The sequence below is a fragment of the Felis catus genome, chromosome A2 (genome assembly GCF_018350175.1).
Source record: "Felis catus isolate Fca126 chromosome A2, F.catus_Fca126_mat1.0, whole genome shotgun sequence".
Taxonomy (NCBI): domain Eukaryota; kingdom Metazoa; phylum Chordata; class Mammalia; order Carnivora; family Felidae; genus Felis; species Felis catus.
The window spans coordinates 23,008,620-23,023,813 of NC_058369.1; the positions used below are offsets into that span (position 1 = coordinate 23,008,620).

At 44.2% G+C, this 15,194-nt stretch overlaps 1 protein-coding gene across 3 annotated transcripts in view; it reads left to right on the top strand.

The window, feature by feature from the left end:
• The window catches only part of CACNA2D3 (calcium voltage-gated channel auxiliary subunit alpha2delta 3), an 897,621-nt gene that overhangs the window by 457,180 nt on the left and 425,247 nt on the right, over window positions 1-15,194 (top strand). For all 3 annotated transcript variants that reach the window (XM_045051588.1, XM_023249840.2, XM_023249841.2), the window contains exons 10-11: window positions 106-195; window positions 8,929-9,042. In XM_045051588.1, coding sequence (XP_044907523.1) covers window positions 106-195; window positions 8,929-9,042 — 204 coding nt within the window. The remainder of the gene's footprint in view (window positions 1-105; window positions 196-8,928; window positions 9,043-15,194) is intronic.

The following is a 15,194-nucleotide window of genomic DNA, read 5'->3' on the forward strand; positions in this document are numbered from 1 at the left end:
CACTATGGTCATTTGGGCCTGCGATGCACTGGTCCTGGTGTACACCCAAGGTTGGCATCACATAACCATATGGACGCTAATGAATTTTCTACTTTGTCGTTTCAGCACTTCAGGGAGCATCTGGACAAGCTGTTTGCCAAAGGAATTGGAATGCTGGATATAGCTCTGAATGAGGCCTTCAACATTCTCAGTGATGTAAGCTCCTCTTTGACTTGCCTTTCTTCTGTCCAGGAGAATAGATGGATTTTTTTTAAATTGTTCCATCGTGGACCAGCAAATAATGCTAACAGTAGTTAGCTCCTGCTGTCATTGAGTGGCATCCATAGGTATCAGATGGGAGGGTGAGGCTGGCTATTCGGGTCCTCTGGGGACCCAGGTCCAGCCAGTGAGGCTGAGCGGAGTGTAAAATGCCCTCTGATCAGGGCACTCACCCGCCATGCTTGTTGGCTCTGGGACCACCAACACTTAAGTACCTTCCAGTGCGGATTTTGCCTCAGAAACTTCCAGTTTCTTCATAGAGTAGACTCATCCCTCATTGTGTTTCATACTGAATCCCTGCTTGTGGTGATGGTTAGCAGAAGAAAAACTTTCTCTGTGCAGTATGCTTAGGGAGTGCCGTACCCATCCCTGACTTTCTTCCAGCCCCTTGGAGATTCCTAATACACAGTCACATAATCAAAGTTCCAGTAGGTACTACAGGAAAGAATGCCACTGAACCAACTGTTTCCCACACTTCTTGGAACAAGAATCAGTTTTCCAGGTAGCACCTGTTAACATTCCATGAAAAACTTTGGGGAGTGCTGGGCTGGGGGTTCTGCCCCTCCAATCCAATTGTGTTAAGCTAGAAGAACATGTGACTTTTGTGTTCTTATTACTCTGGGAGAGTAGTAGGAAAATAATGGCAATCTTTATCAATGCAGGTTCTGTATCATTTATGTAACTAGTATGTGTTGTGTATTTTTTAATATCAGACACTGGGAATGCACCAGAGAACAGACTACACAAAGGGTTTGCCTTAATGGACTAGTGTAAAGGTTGGGTAATTATGGCCCGTGAGCCAAATCCAGCCTGCATCTTCTTTTGGTAAATATTGTTTCATTGGAATGCATTCATGCTCACCTGACTACGTACCTTCTATGGCTATTTTTGCATTACAGTGGCAGAGTTGATTAGCCATAGAGACCATATGGTCTGTAAAACCTAAAATATTTACTGTGTGGACTTTGCAGAAGAAGTTTGCTGACCTCAGGTCTAATGGGAAAAGACAGATGAAGTGCCTATGGAGAGCCCCATTGTGCCAGCGTAGTAAGGACTTGCTGCTTTATACAGTGAGGTCAGGAAAGATCTCTCTGATTAGGTGACCTTGGTTGGAGTAGAGACCTTAAGGAAGTGAGGGAACAGTCACTTCAGAAGTTGCCAGCAAGAGGACAGAGTACAAAAGACCTGAGGCAGTGATGCTTGGCATAGTTACCATGAGAGACCAGTGTGAGGAGCAGAGCGGGGGAGAAAGAGAGTGCAAGGGAATGAGATCATGGAGGTAGCAGGGGCCAGACCCCATGGAGCCCTCCAGACTCTGGCGGGGGGAGGTGGACTTTTGGCTCTTGCTCTGTGTGGGATGGAAAGTCACTGGAGTCTGAGCAGAGAATGACATGACCTGCTTGAGTTTTAGCAGTATTTCTCTGGCTGCTGTATTGAAAAACAAAGACAATAGCTGGGAGCCATTAAGTTATCTGGGTGATGCATAACTGGTGGCTTGGACCAGGGAGGTAGGTTAAGATGTTAAGAAGCAGAAAAAGAGCAATCACTCTAGGTGTTTCAAACAGCAGGGATTTACTTCAGGGAATTGGTTGCATAGGGGATGGAAAAGCTCAGAAACCAGAGAGTGAAACCATCCTCAGATGGGCAGCAGCAGGAAGCAGCTCCTCTCTAGGGTAGGGGGGAAAACAGGAGCAAGGGATGCCATTGGAGCCTCCTCCTAGTGGCCATCTAGATGGGAATGGGGCCACGGAGGGCTGCCTGGGAAAAGCTGGAGTCACAGGGGGAGGCCTGTCCTGTGGCAGCTGGTACCTTGGAAGAGGTGCAGCTGTTGCCGGAAAGCACCCAGGCCCCCAGATCAGAAGAAAGGGAGAGATGGCTTAGAAAAGCGTTAGCTTATCTTCTAGTGTTCTCCTTTGGATGAGCTTTGTCCAAACTCTTGGGGAGCTGGGAAAGAGTGGAATACAGGGAAAGTCACGGGGCGGAACTGAGGGCAAACAAGCCCTAAACGGAGCAGCAGTTACGTTAAGCTGTTGCAGGAGCTGGGAGACCAGCCAGGGGCCCAGAAGCCCCTCTGCACCTAGTCTTCAGGCTGCTCAGTGGGGCCCCGGGTGTGGGTTTGCACAGGATCACCCACCCAACATCACACGGCTCATCCTGGTGCTCAGTTGTGCCCAGCTCAAAAACTGGAATCTATCTCACTCAGCTACACTAGCCTTTCAAGCCCTAATTCTAGACTTTCTTTTACCAGTAATATCCACTGGCACACAGAAGGCCATTGAGATTTTGGTCCTGAGCTATGCTGGGACTGCAGAGGAGGGAGAGATAAGGAGGGAAGGTGCCACATAATCGCCCTCGGCTCTTCCCTCCCACCTGGCTGCACGAGACTGCTGACTGCAGATAATTCACATTTGTGTAAGGCTCAGTGTTTGGGACAGCACAGCCCTCTTCACAGCTTACTATTAATTTGCGAACGTAGCTGGTCAGAGCAGGGGGCCAAGCTACATCTTTAAATTCTGATTTGAACCCTGGATAGGCACCGTCTCAGGGCTTGGAGATGCCAAGCTCTGCATATTTGGCAGGCTCTTTCTAGAAAGTCATATTGAAAGGATTTGTCACAATTATAAAATTTGTTCTCTTTTTATCTCAAAAGCCTAGTGTCTAGAGCAGGGGGAGGCACTCCGAACTCGTGAATCCCTTGTTTGGAAATGTGTCCTGCCGTGAATTTCTGTTTTCTGGCTCTTTGGCAGAAGTGGTGAAGGAGCAAGAGTTAGGGAATGCTTGTCATGTGAAGTTTGTGGCCTCTGGAGTCAGGCAGGTTGGGCTGAGAAGCCTGACTTGGTCAGAGCTTGCTGTGAAGCCTTGAGAAAACTCTGCTTTGCCTCACCTTTATTATCCTCATCTGTAAAATGGGGGTAGGAATAGACCCATAACTTGTGAAGCCCAGTGCAAAATGAAAATACTCAGAAAAGGGGCATCTGGGTGGCTCAGTCAGTTAAGCATTGGACTTCGACTCAGGTCATGATCTCACAGTTCGTGGGTTCAAGGCCCGCGTCTGGCTCTGTGCTGACAGCTCAGAGCCTGGAGCCTGCTTCAGGTTCTGTGTGTATCTCTCTCTCTGCCCCTCCCCCACTCACTCTCTGTCTTTCTCTCAAAAATAAATAAACATTTTTAAGAAATTAAAAATACTCAGAAAAAATGAAAATGAAAATGTTCAGAAGCATTAAGAATCTTAAGAGAGTGACAGCAGAGGGTTGCCCCGAGTGCGGGCCCTGTGCACATGATATACCCATGAAGCTGGCCCTGGTGGACCAGGGTTGAGGATTCAGCACAATGAAGCAGTACCTGCCTCCCTTCCAGCAGGGCTGGGGTGGCTGGGAAGTGTCATGTCTATGACCATGGAGTCACTGGGCAGCCTCAACTCTTGCCAGGCTGCCTGTGGCTTCTAGAGGCAGCCGGAGCTCTTGATGCTTTGGTCTTACTTCCTGCCCACGTCCTTGGGAATGTCCACTTCCCTTTATCTTCCCTTCTTTCCTTTCTCTTGCCCTGGTAACTTCTCTCTCCCCACCCTGTCCACTTACCAGTTTTGTTCCCAAACACTTCCAAGCCAGTGTTTCCCACTGCATGCCCAGCCGATGCTGGCCTGCCAGGATACTCTACCCCAGGTGTTGTCGAGGTGGGGAGATGCCATCCTCCTGTCCCAGAGACCCACAACACACCTGTGCATATTCAAGGTCTTCAAAGTCCTCCAGGGAACAGACCTTTTAAAAATGTATTTATACCAGTTCTCAAACTTATTGACTCAAGAACTCTTTATATCATATCAGAACCTCAGGGTTAGAATCTTAGAGAAGTCACAGCTCACCAAGCACACCTTCAGGCATAATGTGTCTTATACTCCAGCAGGGTCTATTAACCTCCCAGCACCTCTCAGGTCCAGAAAAATCACCAACACACGGTGGATTTCTTTCCTTCATTCACATAAGTATTTGTGAACCAGGGAAATCTTCCGCACATCTCTGTTCTGCCTTCACCTGTAAAAACCCTCTGGGGTCTGGCCAGTTAGAAAACCTAATGGGTCCAGGGTAAATTCTGGATAGCAAGAAATGGAAGGACCAGAAATGTTACAAAATGTCCCTGATAAGAGATTGGTTGACGGTTGGCACCATATTTTGAGTGCACATTTATCTCAGAGAGAGAAACATTTCCATCCTGTCTCTAGCTGCTAGGCTTTTAAAGAGCCAAACATTTTGAAAAACACAGAGCTGGTTAATCTCCCATGAAAGTGAAGCTTTCCTTCTCTGTTTTCCACTTCATCAGTATGACCTTTAAGTGATGTAATTCTCTCCTGTGCATGATGCCTGCCCTTGCAAGCCAATAGGAACAAAGAGTTATTTCTCAGTTACACAGACACACATTCTGTGTGTGTTTGTCTTTGTGTCCGTTTCTCTCCCTCACACATGCACGCACGCGCGCGCACACACACACACACACACACACACACACACACACACACACACACTTGAAATTGTGATTGTGACCGGGGCTCAGAGTGGTTCAGGGGTTACTAGATGAAGTTAATTCTGTTTTGCAATTACCTGCATTTCAGTGTCAGTATTTGCTCGGGTGACTTATAAAGGCTTGCAGTTGTTGCACAAAGGACTTTGAAAGGAGCATTCAAATAAACTTCTAAGACTCTTCCAGCTATTGATCTCTGCTGCATTCATTAGTTTCTGTAAGAACACAGAGCCAGTTTGCTACAGTAGTTAGCATCTACCTTGTCATGTGACACCCGCAATTATCGTTTTTGGCGATGAATATGATCTTTGCAGTGATTACCTTTTAAAAATTTTTCTTAGCCAATTAAATAAAATTCGGTGACATTTCAAAGGCTGTTAATCACAACCAAATGCTCTAAATGTCAGGATGCATTGAAATTTTCGCTGCTAACTGATGAATCACTGAGCTAATTGTAGTTCCTCATCAGGCCCTTGTCATTGTTATTATTATGGAAAACACTTTCATCACTCCCGCTATTCAAAAAAAAAGTTCTAGACAAATATGCAGAGAAGAGATATTACTCATCAAAGCGTTTGAAGTTAATTGCATTCTTCAAAATTCTCCAACTGCAGATTGCTGCAGAGAATACCAGGGGCTCAGCCAGAGAGGAAAGTGATGTTTTTAAATAAACAGCTCAGGGCAGCCCTGTCTTCCAGTCTGCATCATTCAGATATCTTCATTTCCCACTCTTTTTTGCCTTTTGTTTGGGAGAGTTTTTTTCCAGGATGTTTTCGAATGAGTTGCATGAACAACAGGCCCAGGGTGAACTCCAGCCCTCTTTGAACTGAAGCATAGATCATCTTTATTCAGTGGTCTGCTGCCGGCTTTATTCAGTGATTTGAAGACAATGTTGAATGCAGGCTCCCCAAAACATTTCCAGAACAACTTGTTGATAGGGCAAGACTGCAGAGATGTTTCTTCTTACTGCAGTAAGGAAGAAAATGCACTATGACCATAGAATGTTAGTAATGTGCCAAAGTGGAAGGGACAAAGTCATGTACTGGAGACTATGAAGTCTGGTTGAATGTGGGTCTTTCAGAGTAGAGGGGAAGGAAGAGGCTTGGTTAAGACTGGGTGAGAATCCTAATATTCTAGTTTAGACTTGGTGGATGCAGCAGAGAGAAGATTTTGAGGTTCGTGTTTTCCCCAAGAGTCTTAGGGTACAAATTGTCCTGTGACAGTTTCTACTGAGGAGTTGATGGGCCTTTCAAGACGTTCCTGGAATAAGCAAATAAGTTATTTGCAATTTTTATCTTCCTGAGCAAGAGAGCTCTGGAATAGTTAGTTATATTGATAAAGACAGTAGAACCATAGCTATGTGTGATGGCTTTAGTTCCCAAGTATTAGTACCTACCTGAGAATTTCTATGATATTCTATCATGGGCCATGTATGCTCATTAATTCAAGGGCATTCGTCTGGTCTGAGTTGCAGGAGTGGCTGCCAGGGCCAGGACTAAAGTGAACCTAAGGCACAAAATTTGAGGAGCACTCATTCACTCTCAGAGTGGAGGACCTGATGATTGTCATGTGGCCCTAGAATTCTGGAAGGAATGGAGGGAGGAAGAAGCAGGTGAAGGAGATGAGTGCTTATGGAGCCTTGCCATGTATCTCCATCTCCTCAAGGACCTTCATCTCTTTACTGGGAGGCCATAGAGTACGCTGAATCTGGGAGTAGCTTCTGGAGCTGGAGTGCCTGGATTTATATCCTGGCCACTACAGAGGGTAGCTGTGTGACCTTGGGAAAGTTAACTCATCTCTCTGTGCCTCAATTTCCCTACCTGTAAAGTGGTGATAATGATAGTACCTACCTCAGAGGCTAGTCAAGATTAAGTAAGTTAATACTTGTTGCCTGCCATATAATGAACATTTAACCTGCGTTGTAACAACGCATGGTAGTCTCATTTTATAAATGAAGAAAAGGATACTCTGACATGAGCACTTACTGCAGGCACATGGCTTGTGGTGCTGGGATGGAATTAAGTGCTTTTCACTATACTATGGCAGTCCATGTATGTTTTAGGTGGCTTTGCTCTATCCCAATATGGCCCCAAGAAATTCTTTCTGTCCATCTTTCCTTCCTTCCTTCCTTTCTTCCTTCCTTCCTTCTCTTCCCTCCTTCCTTCCCTCCTTCCTCCCCTCCTTCCTCCCCTCCCATTTCCCTCGCTCCTTTCCTTCCTTTGATCCTTCCATCCATCCCTCTCCATCCATCCATCCTTCCCTCCATCCTTCTATCCATCCATCTATCCATCTCAAACCCTCCCTCCATCTCTCCATCCATCCATCCATCCATCCATCCCTTCCTCCCTCCATCCATCCATCTATCCATCTATCCATTCATTCATCCCTCCCTACATCCATTCTTCTATCCATCCATCATCCTTCTATCCATCCCTCCTTTCATTCATCTTTCTATCCATTTATTCATCCAGCTAGTTATAGTTTTCTCTAGTCACAACTTCAGTCTCCACATGAGAATTCTAAGTGCACAGAGACTAGACATTAAACATTCAACTTGAGTGTTTTATTAGCTCTCTGGCTCACCAGGAACCAGCAGCAAATCTAAGACCAGTCTCCATCCTTCCCCAGTGCCATGGTCAACAGATCAAACATGCCCACTCAGTGCCTTTGCACATGCTCTTTGCCCTCTTTGAGACGCCCCCCCCACAGGTACTCCCCCCTCCAGGTGCTACTCATACATCACCTTCTTGGTGAGGTCTTCCCTATTTTTTCTAAAGCTGCCCCCTCCCCATTTACTGTCCCCCCACTTAGCTTTCTTTTCTCTTTTTTTGTTTCTTAGCATTGCTGTTATCACACAACATACAACAAAATTTACTTTTTACTTTGTTTTTATATGTCTCCCCACATAGAATACAAACTACACAAGGGAGGGGATTTTTATATGTTTCAGCCCCAGCTTTGTGTGGGCACTAGTAAATAATTTAGAATTAATGAATACATTTCACCAACTATAATGGTGGGAGTTTTCACTACTGAAAATTGAAGACTTTTTGTATATTTTCATGCCTCGGCATTGTCATGGAATTATAGGGTATTTAACGGACATGGTGTTGCTTTGAATTGTAGCATTGATAGCAATCATGAAGGGAGTTCTTCAACCCTGATTCAAGGAAAGGACACTAAGCTCTGGTAACCAGTCTGGTCACCCTGTCTACCACTCACAAAGACTGGGAGCTTTTATAATGCCATGTAAAACTGAAAGTTGAAGAAATTTAGGGTCTTACACACCAGTGGGCATAATCTTGGAATTTCAGCCTGCTATACATAATATGTTAATAAACTAATATGTGACAAAATAAATATGTAATAAACTAACATGTAATGTTACCTGCTAACAAATACATATTTAAAGTTTTTTTAAGTTTATTTATTTATTTTTGAGAAAGTGAGAGAGAAAGTGTGAGCAGGGGAGGGGCAGAGAGAGAGGGAGATACAGAATCTGAAGCAGGCTCCAGGCTCCGAGCTGTAAGCACACAGCCTGACGTGGGGCTTGAACCCATAAACCGTGAGATCATGGCCTGAGCTGAAGTCGGATGCTCAACCAACTGAGCCACCCAGGCACCCCTAACAAATATGTATTTAAAACGAACCCTAACAAAAGGATGCCTAGGCTTCTAGTTTGAATTGGCCTGTTTCTGACTTTATGTGTCCAAAACCTCCTTGATTTTACTATATAGTGCAGTCTGTACCCATCAAGCCACACTCATTCAGGTTTTAAAAGAGATGTTGCCGGCCACGTATGCTCTGCCCATGTCAAGTGTTGCTAAAGAGTGACTGTGCCAGTGCCTTTGGGGCTTGTATCATGAGGCAGTATCTGTGCTTGAAGGTAAGAGAGGTTATGTGTCTTCGAACCTCACTTCCCACCCTGCGTGTGTTTTTCAGAAATCCTCTCTGCCGTCTGGATTTAGTTCCAGTTTGTCAAAGCAAATATGGTGAATGCGTGGGGAGAAGCTTATGGTGTAGGTTGTGTTTTGGTGAAGTAGAACGAGCTCTTGTTTTGAGAGGCTTCCCAAGCCCAAGCCCTCATGCCTCTGAAGTCTCACGGATGTACAGAACTCTGGTGTGTTTTTTAGTCTGAACTTCTTTCTTCCGCAGTTCAACCATACTGGGCAAGGCAGCGTCTGCAGCCAGGCCATCATGCTCATCACCGATGGGGCAGTGGACACCTATGACACTATCTTTGCGAAGTACAACTGGCCAGATCGGAAGGTGAGTTGGTGCCGATGCCATGCAGCGTGGTCCATGGAGAATCTGTGTTGTGCTGTAACCCTCAGGTTGTCCAGGGGTAGGTGCCCCATCTGGACTGAATCTCATAAAAACTACTGTTTCTCCGGCTTGTAGTTTTTGGTTGACCAAGCCAAATACTATAGCTTTCCTTGTTTTCAAAATGACACTTTTTTGGAGGAGAGAAGAAACCTGTAAAGACACATTCAGCGTGTTCAGTGAAAAGACTCACTGTGAAGCGTGCTTTGTCCATAGTGGGCAGCACCATTGTTTTCCGTGGACCCAGAGCTGCTTGGTGAGTCCTGCATCTATAGATGGTGAAGTTGGCCATGGCGGCCACCCAGTCCTCTCTTGTGTGTTTCTGTATTTCTCTAGCTCCTCGTTCACCACCCTCATTACCCTCATTACCGCCCAGAAGCTTCTCTCCATCTCCCAGGGCTGTTCCCCATCCTTGTCAAAGCTTGTACACTGTTCTAATTCCTTCTTTGCTTTCCAAGTTGACGTTTATTTATCTGCTGAACCCATATGTTAGGGTGTCCATGATGGATGTTAATGTTTTTGGTGTGTCTGAGTGCCAAAACCCAGAGATTCCTCAAGCTGTTAGCCAGTTTGAATTCCCTGGGGAGATCTTTTAAATTCTGGATACTTGTACTCTATCCCATGCCTACAGAATCAAGATTTCTAAGGATGTGGTGTGGTAATCCATGTTTTTAATAAGTTCCTCTAGTGGGCACCAATCAGCAGATTAGCACTTGGTGATCTCTATCTCACCTGAATGGTGGGATTTTCACAGGAAAAAGGCCAGTCAGAGAAGGTGCTATCCCAGGGGTATCACAGAGGCACTGTCCTGTCCCATGAGCCAGTGGCATTACTCTGACTGTCTCTATAAGTGCGTAAGACCATTCAGACCAAGTCTGTCCTACTTTACCTATTTTGTGTATTTAATTTCCTGGAACCGAACTAACCACACACACTTGGCAAAAAGAAAGAGAAGACAAATGACCGCTGTGTCTTCAGCTGTATCCAGAGAGTGTGTGCCATTGAGGGAGCGTGACATGTCAAGGTGTCATCCCATGTTCCCTTAGTCATTCTTGGTCCCCACATTGCTCTGATAACACTGACATCTCACCTCACTGAGTGTGCATCTGCATTTTAAAGATACATACGTTTTGAACAACATGGTCCCTAAATGGATGCCAACTGCTTCTCCTGGTGCTCAAACTTAGAAAGAGCCATCACTTCTGAAGCTGGAGGAAACGTTTGCTGTGCTGGGCTTTCTCAGGGGATGTGGGACTGTGATACGGCTTAAGGGACGCCCAGGGAGAGATGTGGCTGATTGCAGCTCCCGCAACAAGCACTACCTTAGAACCTAGCCCTCGTATAAGATGGCAGTTCAGTGTTGGACAAGGAGATTTTAGATGTAGGATTTCAGGTGAGGGTTTTCAGGGATAGGTGGAGGCCACAGGGTAATTCCTTGATAGATGTAGTCATGTGAAGGGAAGAACGTGCTGGATACATGTGCACCCCTGGAGCATACAGCACGATGCTGGGCATGTGGCCGGTACCTAATGCACAGTCCTAAGGTGTGGCTGAGTGACCGAGGGGCCCGGCGGGGTGGGAGGCCACAGTGCTAGTAAACATGGGTAGGGCCACAGACATTTTGCAGGCATGTGGAATGTTTGCTGGTGCCATGACGTTTCATAACATGTTGAAGGGTATTTTGACTTATTTGGGACCATCGTACATAAGAAAGTGAGAGGGTCTTTTCATAAGCAGCTTCATTAAGACCAAATGTGTTATCAGACAAGTCTCACATACTGAATTCTCTGAATCTGTCCCATTTGGTGATACTTGGTGGATAGCAGTTGCTCAATAATATTGGTATTTGAATATCCTTACTTGTAAGGAGAGGCATAGAATGAGGGCTTCAAAGTCACAGTTCTTCAGACAAAACACAAATGTCAACATATCTTGCCAAAGATACAATACTGACTTTCAATCAGGTGCTTTTTTGGATATATTGGAACCAGGATTCTGGAAGTTTCAACATTACATAAAGGAGCTTCATTGACTTATAAAGTATTATCAAGCAGAAGCAGATTTGACTTTTGTAACAAGAGAGTCTTCTTTTTATTTATTTTTTTTATTTTTATTTTTTTAATTTTTTTAATGTTTATTTTTGAGACAGAGAGAGACAGAGCATGAACCGGGGAGGGTCAGAGAGAGAGGGAGACACAGAATCTGAAACAGGCTCCAGGCTCCGAGCCATCAGCCCAGAGCCTGACGCGGGGCTCGAACTCATGGACCGCGAGATCATGACCTGAGCCGAAGTCGGACGCTTAACCGACTGAGCCACCCAGGCGCCCTGAGAGTCTTCTTTTTAAAAAAAATATTTTATTTATGCATTAGAGTGGACATATGAGCACATGTGAGTGGAGGAGGGGCAGAGAGAGAGAGAGGGAGAGAGAGACTCCCAAGCAGGCTCAGCACTGTTAGCGCAGAGCCTGACTCGGGGCTCAGTCTCACAAACCGTGAGATCATGACCTGAGCCCAAATCGAGAGTTAGATTCTTAACCAACTGACCCACTCAGGTACCTCCAAACAGTCTTTTTCTGTGATTAGAAGTTCATAGCAGGGTTCCATCCCTCCTGCTGCATTTTGGAGAGTTTTATGGTGTTCACATATATACACGTACACATTCTCTTCTTGATGATTTGTCTGTGAAGTTGAGCGCAGTAAGTTTGCATGGATCCCAGTGTGATTTAGCATTGTGTTAAAGTGAGGAGATGTGCAGTGTCTAAGCAGTCCTCTTTCTCTGTTATTCTGAACATTAGATATTTAGCAGAGGACTCTGTCATGCCATAGTGGGCAGTCTTCAAGATCGTAGATACAGGAAATGGGTTCAGGAGAGAGGAAAATGATCTTTTTTTTTTCAACATATGAAATTTATTGTCAGATTGGTTTCCGTACAACACCCAGTGCTCATCCCAAAAGGTGCCCTTCTCAATACCCATCACCCACCCTCCCCTCCCTCTCACCCCCCATCAACCCTGTTTGTTCTCAGTTTTTAAGAGTCTCTTATGCTTTGGCTCTCTCCCACTCTAACCTCTTTTTTTTCTTCCCCTCCCCCATGGTCTTCTGTTAAGTTTCTCAGGATCCACATAAAAGTGAAAACATATGGTATCTGTCTTTCTCTGTATGGCTTATTTCACTTAGCATAACACTCTCTAGCTCCATCCACGTTGCTACAAAGGGCCAGATTTCATTCTTTCTCATTGCCATGTAGTACTCCATTGTGTATATAAACCACAATTTCTTTATCCATTCATCAATTGAAGGACATTTAGGCTCTTTCCATAATTTGGCTATTGTTGAGAGTGCTGCTATAAACATTGGGGTACAAGTGCCCCTATGCATCAGCACTCCTGTATCCCCTGGGTAAATTCCTAGCAGTGCTATTGCTGGGTCATAGGGTAGGTCTATTTTTAATTTTTTGAGGAACCTCCACATTGTTTTCCAGAGTGGCTGCACTAGTTTGCATTCCCACCAACAGTGCAAGAGGGTTCCCGTTTCTCCACATCCTCTCCGGCATCTATAGTCTCCTGATTTGTTCATTTTGGCCACTCTGACTGGCATGAGGTGATATCTGAGTGTGGTTTTGATTTGTATTTCCCTGATGAGGAGCGACGTTGAGCATCTTTTCATGTGCCTGTTGGCCATATGGATGTCTTCTTTAGAAAAGTGTCTATTCATGGGGCGCCTGGGTGGCGCAGTCGGTTAAGCGTCCGACTTCAGCCAGGTCACGATCTCATGGTCCGTGAGTTCGAGCCCCATGTCAGGCTCTGGGCTGATGGCTCAGAGCCTGGAGCCTGTTTCTGATTCTGTGTCTCCCTCTCTCTCTGCCCCTCCCCTGTTCATGCTCTGTCTCTCTCTGTCCCAAAAATAAATAAATGTTGAAAAAAAATTAAAAAAAAAGTGTCTATTCATGTTTTCTGCCCATTTCTTCACTGGATTATTTGTTTTTCGGGTGTGGAGTTTGGTGAGCTCTTTATAGATTTTGGATACTAGCCCTTTGTCTGATATGTCATTTGCAAATATCTTTTCCCATTCCGTTGGTTGCCTTTTAGTTTTGTTGGTTGTTTCCCTTGCCGTGAAGAAGCTTTTTATCTTCATGAGGTCCCAGTAGTTCATTTTTGCTTTTAATTCCCTTGCCTTTGGGGATGTGTCAAGTAAGAAATTGCTACGACTGAGGTCAGAGAGGTTTTTTCCTGCTTTTTCCTCTAGGGTTTTGATGGTTTCCTGTCTCACATTCAGGTCCTTAATCCATTTTGAGTTTATTTTTGTGAGTGGTGTAAGAAAGTGGTCTAGTTTCAACCTTCTGCATGTTGCTGTCCAGTTCTCCCAGCACCATTTGTTAAAGAGACTGTCTTTTTTCCATTGGATGTTCTTTCCTGCTTTGTCAAAGATGAGTTGGCCATACGTTTGTGGGTCTAGTTCTGGGGTTTCTATTCTATTCCATTGGTCTCTGTGTCTGTTTTTGTGCCAATACCATGCTGTCGATGATTACAGCTTTGTAGTTGAGGATAAAGTCTGGGATTGTGATGCCTCCTGCTTTGGTCTTCTTCAAAATTACTTTGGCTATTCGGGGCCTTTTGTGGTTCCATATGAATTTTAGGATTGCTTGTTCTAGCTTCGAGAAGAATGCTGGTGCAATTTTGATTGGGATTGCATTGAATGTGTAGATAGCTTTGGGTAAGTATTGACATTTTGACAATATTTATTCTTCCAATACATGAGCACGGCATGTTTTTCCATTTCTTTATATCTTCTTCAATTTCCTTCATAAGCTTTCTATAGTTTTTAGCATACAAATCTTTTACATCTTTGGTTAGATTTATCCCTAGGTATTTTATGCTTCTTGGTGCAGTTGTGAATGGGATCAGTTTCTTTGTCTTTCTGTTGCTTCAATATTAGTGTGTAAGAATGCAACTGATTTCTGTACATTGATTTTGTATCCTGCAACTTTGCTGAATTCCTGTATCAGTTCTAGCAGACTTTTGGTGGAGTCTATCAGATTTTCCATGTATAATATCATGTCATCTGCAAAAAGTGAAAGCTTAACTTCATTTTTGCCAATTTTGATGCCTTTGATTTCCTTTTGTTGTCTGATTGTTGATGCTAGAACTTCCAACACTATGTTAAACAACAGCGGTGAGAGTGGACATCCCTGTCATGTTCCTGATCTCAGGGAAAAAGCTCTCAGTTTTTCCCCATTGAGGATGATGTTAGCTGTGGGCTTTTCATAAATGGCTTTTATGATGTTTAAGTATGTTCCTTCTATCCCAACTTTCTCGAGGGTTTCTATTAAGAAGCGTTGCTGAATTTTGTCAAATGCCTTTTCTGCATTGATTGACAGGATCATATGGTTCTTTTCTTTTATTAATGTGATGTATCACGTTGATTGATTTGCGAATGTTGAGCCAGCCCTGCATCCCAGGAATGAATCCCACTTGATCATGGTGAATAATTCTTTTTATATGCTGTTGAATTTGATTTGCTAGTATCTTATTGAGAATTTTTGCATCCATATTCATCAGGGATATTGGCCTGTAGTTCTCTTTTTTTACTGGGTCTCTCTCTGGTTTAGGAACCAAAGTAATTCTGGCTTGATAGAATGAGTCTGGAAGTTTTCCTTCCCTTTCTATTTTTTGGAATAGCTTGAGAAGGATAGGTATTATTTCTGCTTTAAATGTCCGGTAGAATTCCCCTGGGAAGCCATCTGGTCCTGGACTCTTATTTGTTGGGAGATTTTTGATAACCGATTCAATTTCTTCACTGGTTATGGGTCTGTTCAAGCTGTCTATTTCCTCCTGATTGAGTTTTGGGAGTGTGTGGGTGTTTAGGAATTTGTCCATTTCTTCCAGGTTGTCCAGTTTGTTGGCATATAATTTCTCATAGTATTCCCTGATAATTGCTTGTATCTCTGAGGGATTGGTGGTAATAATTCCATTTTCATTCATGATTTTATCTATTTGGGTCATCTCCCTTTTCTTTTTGAGAAGCCTGGCTAGAGGTTTATCAATTTTGTTTATTTTTTCAAAAAACCGACTCTTGATTTTGTTGATCTGCTCTACAGT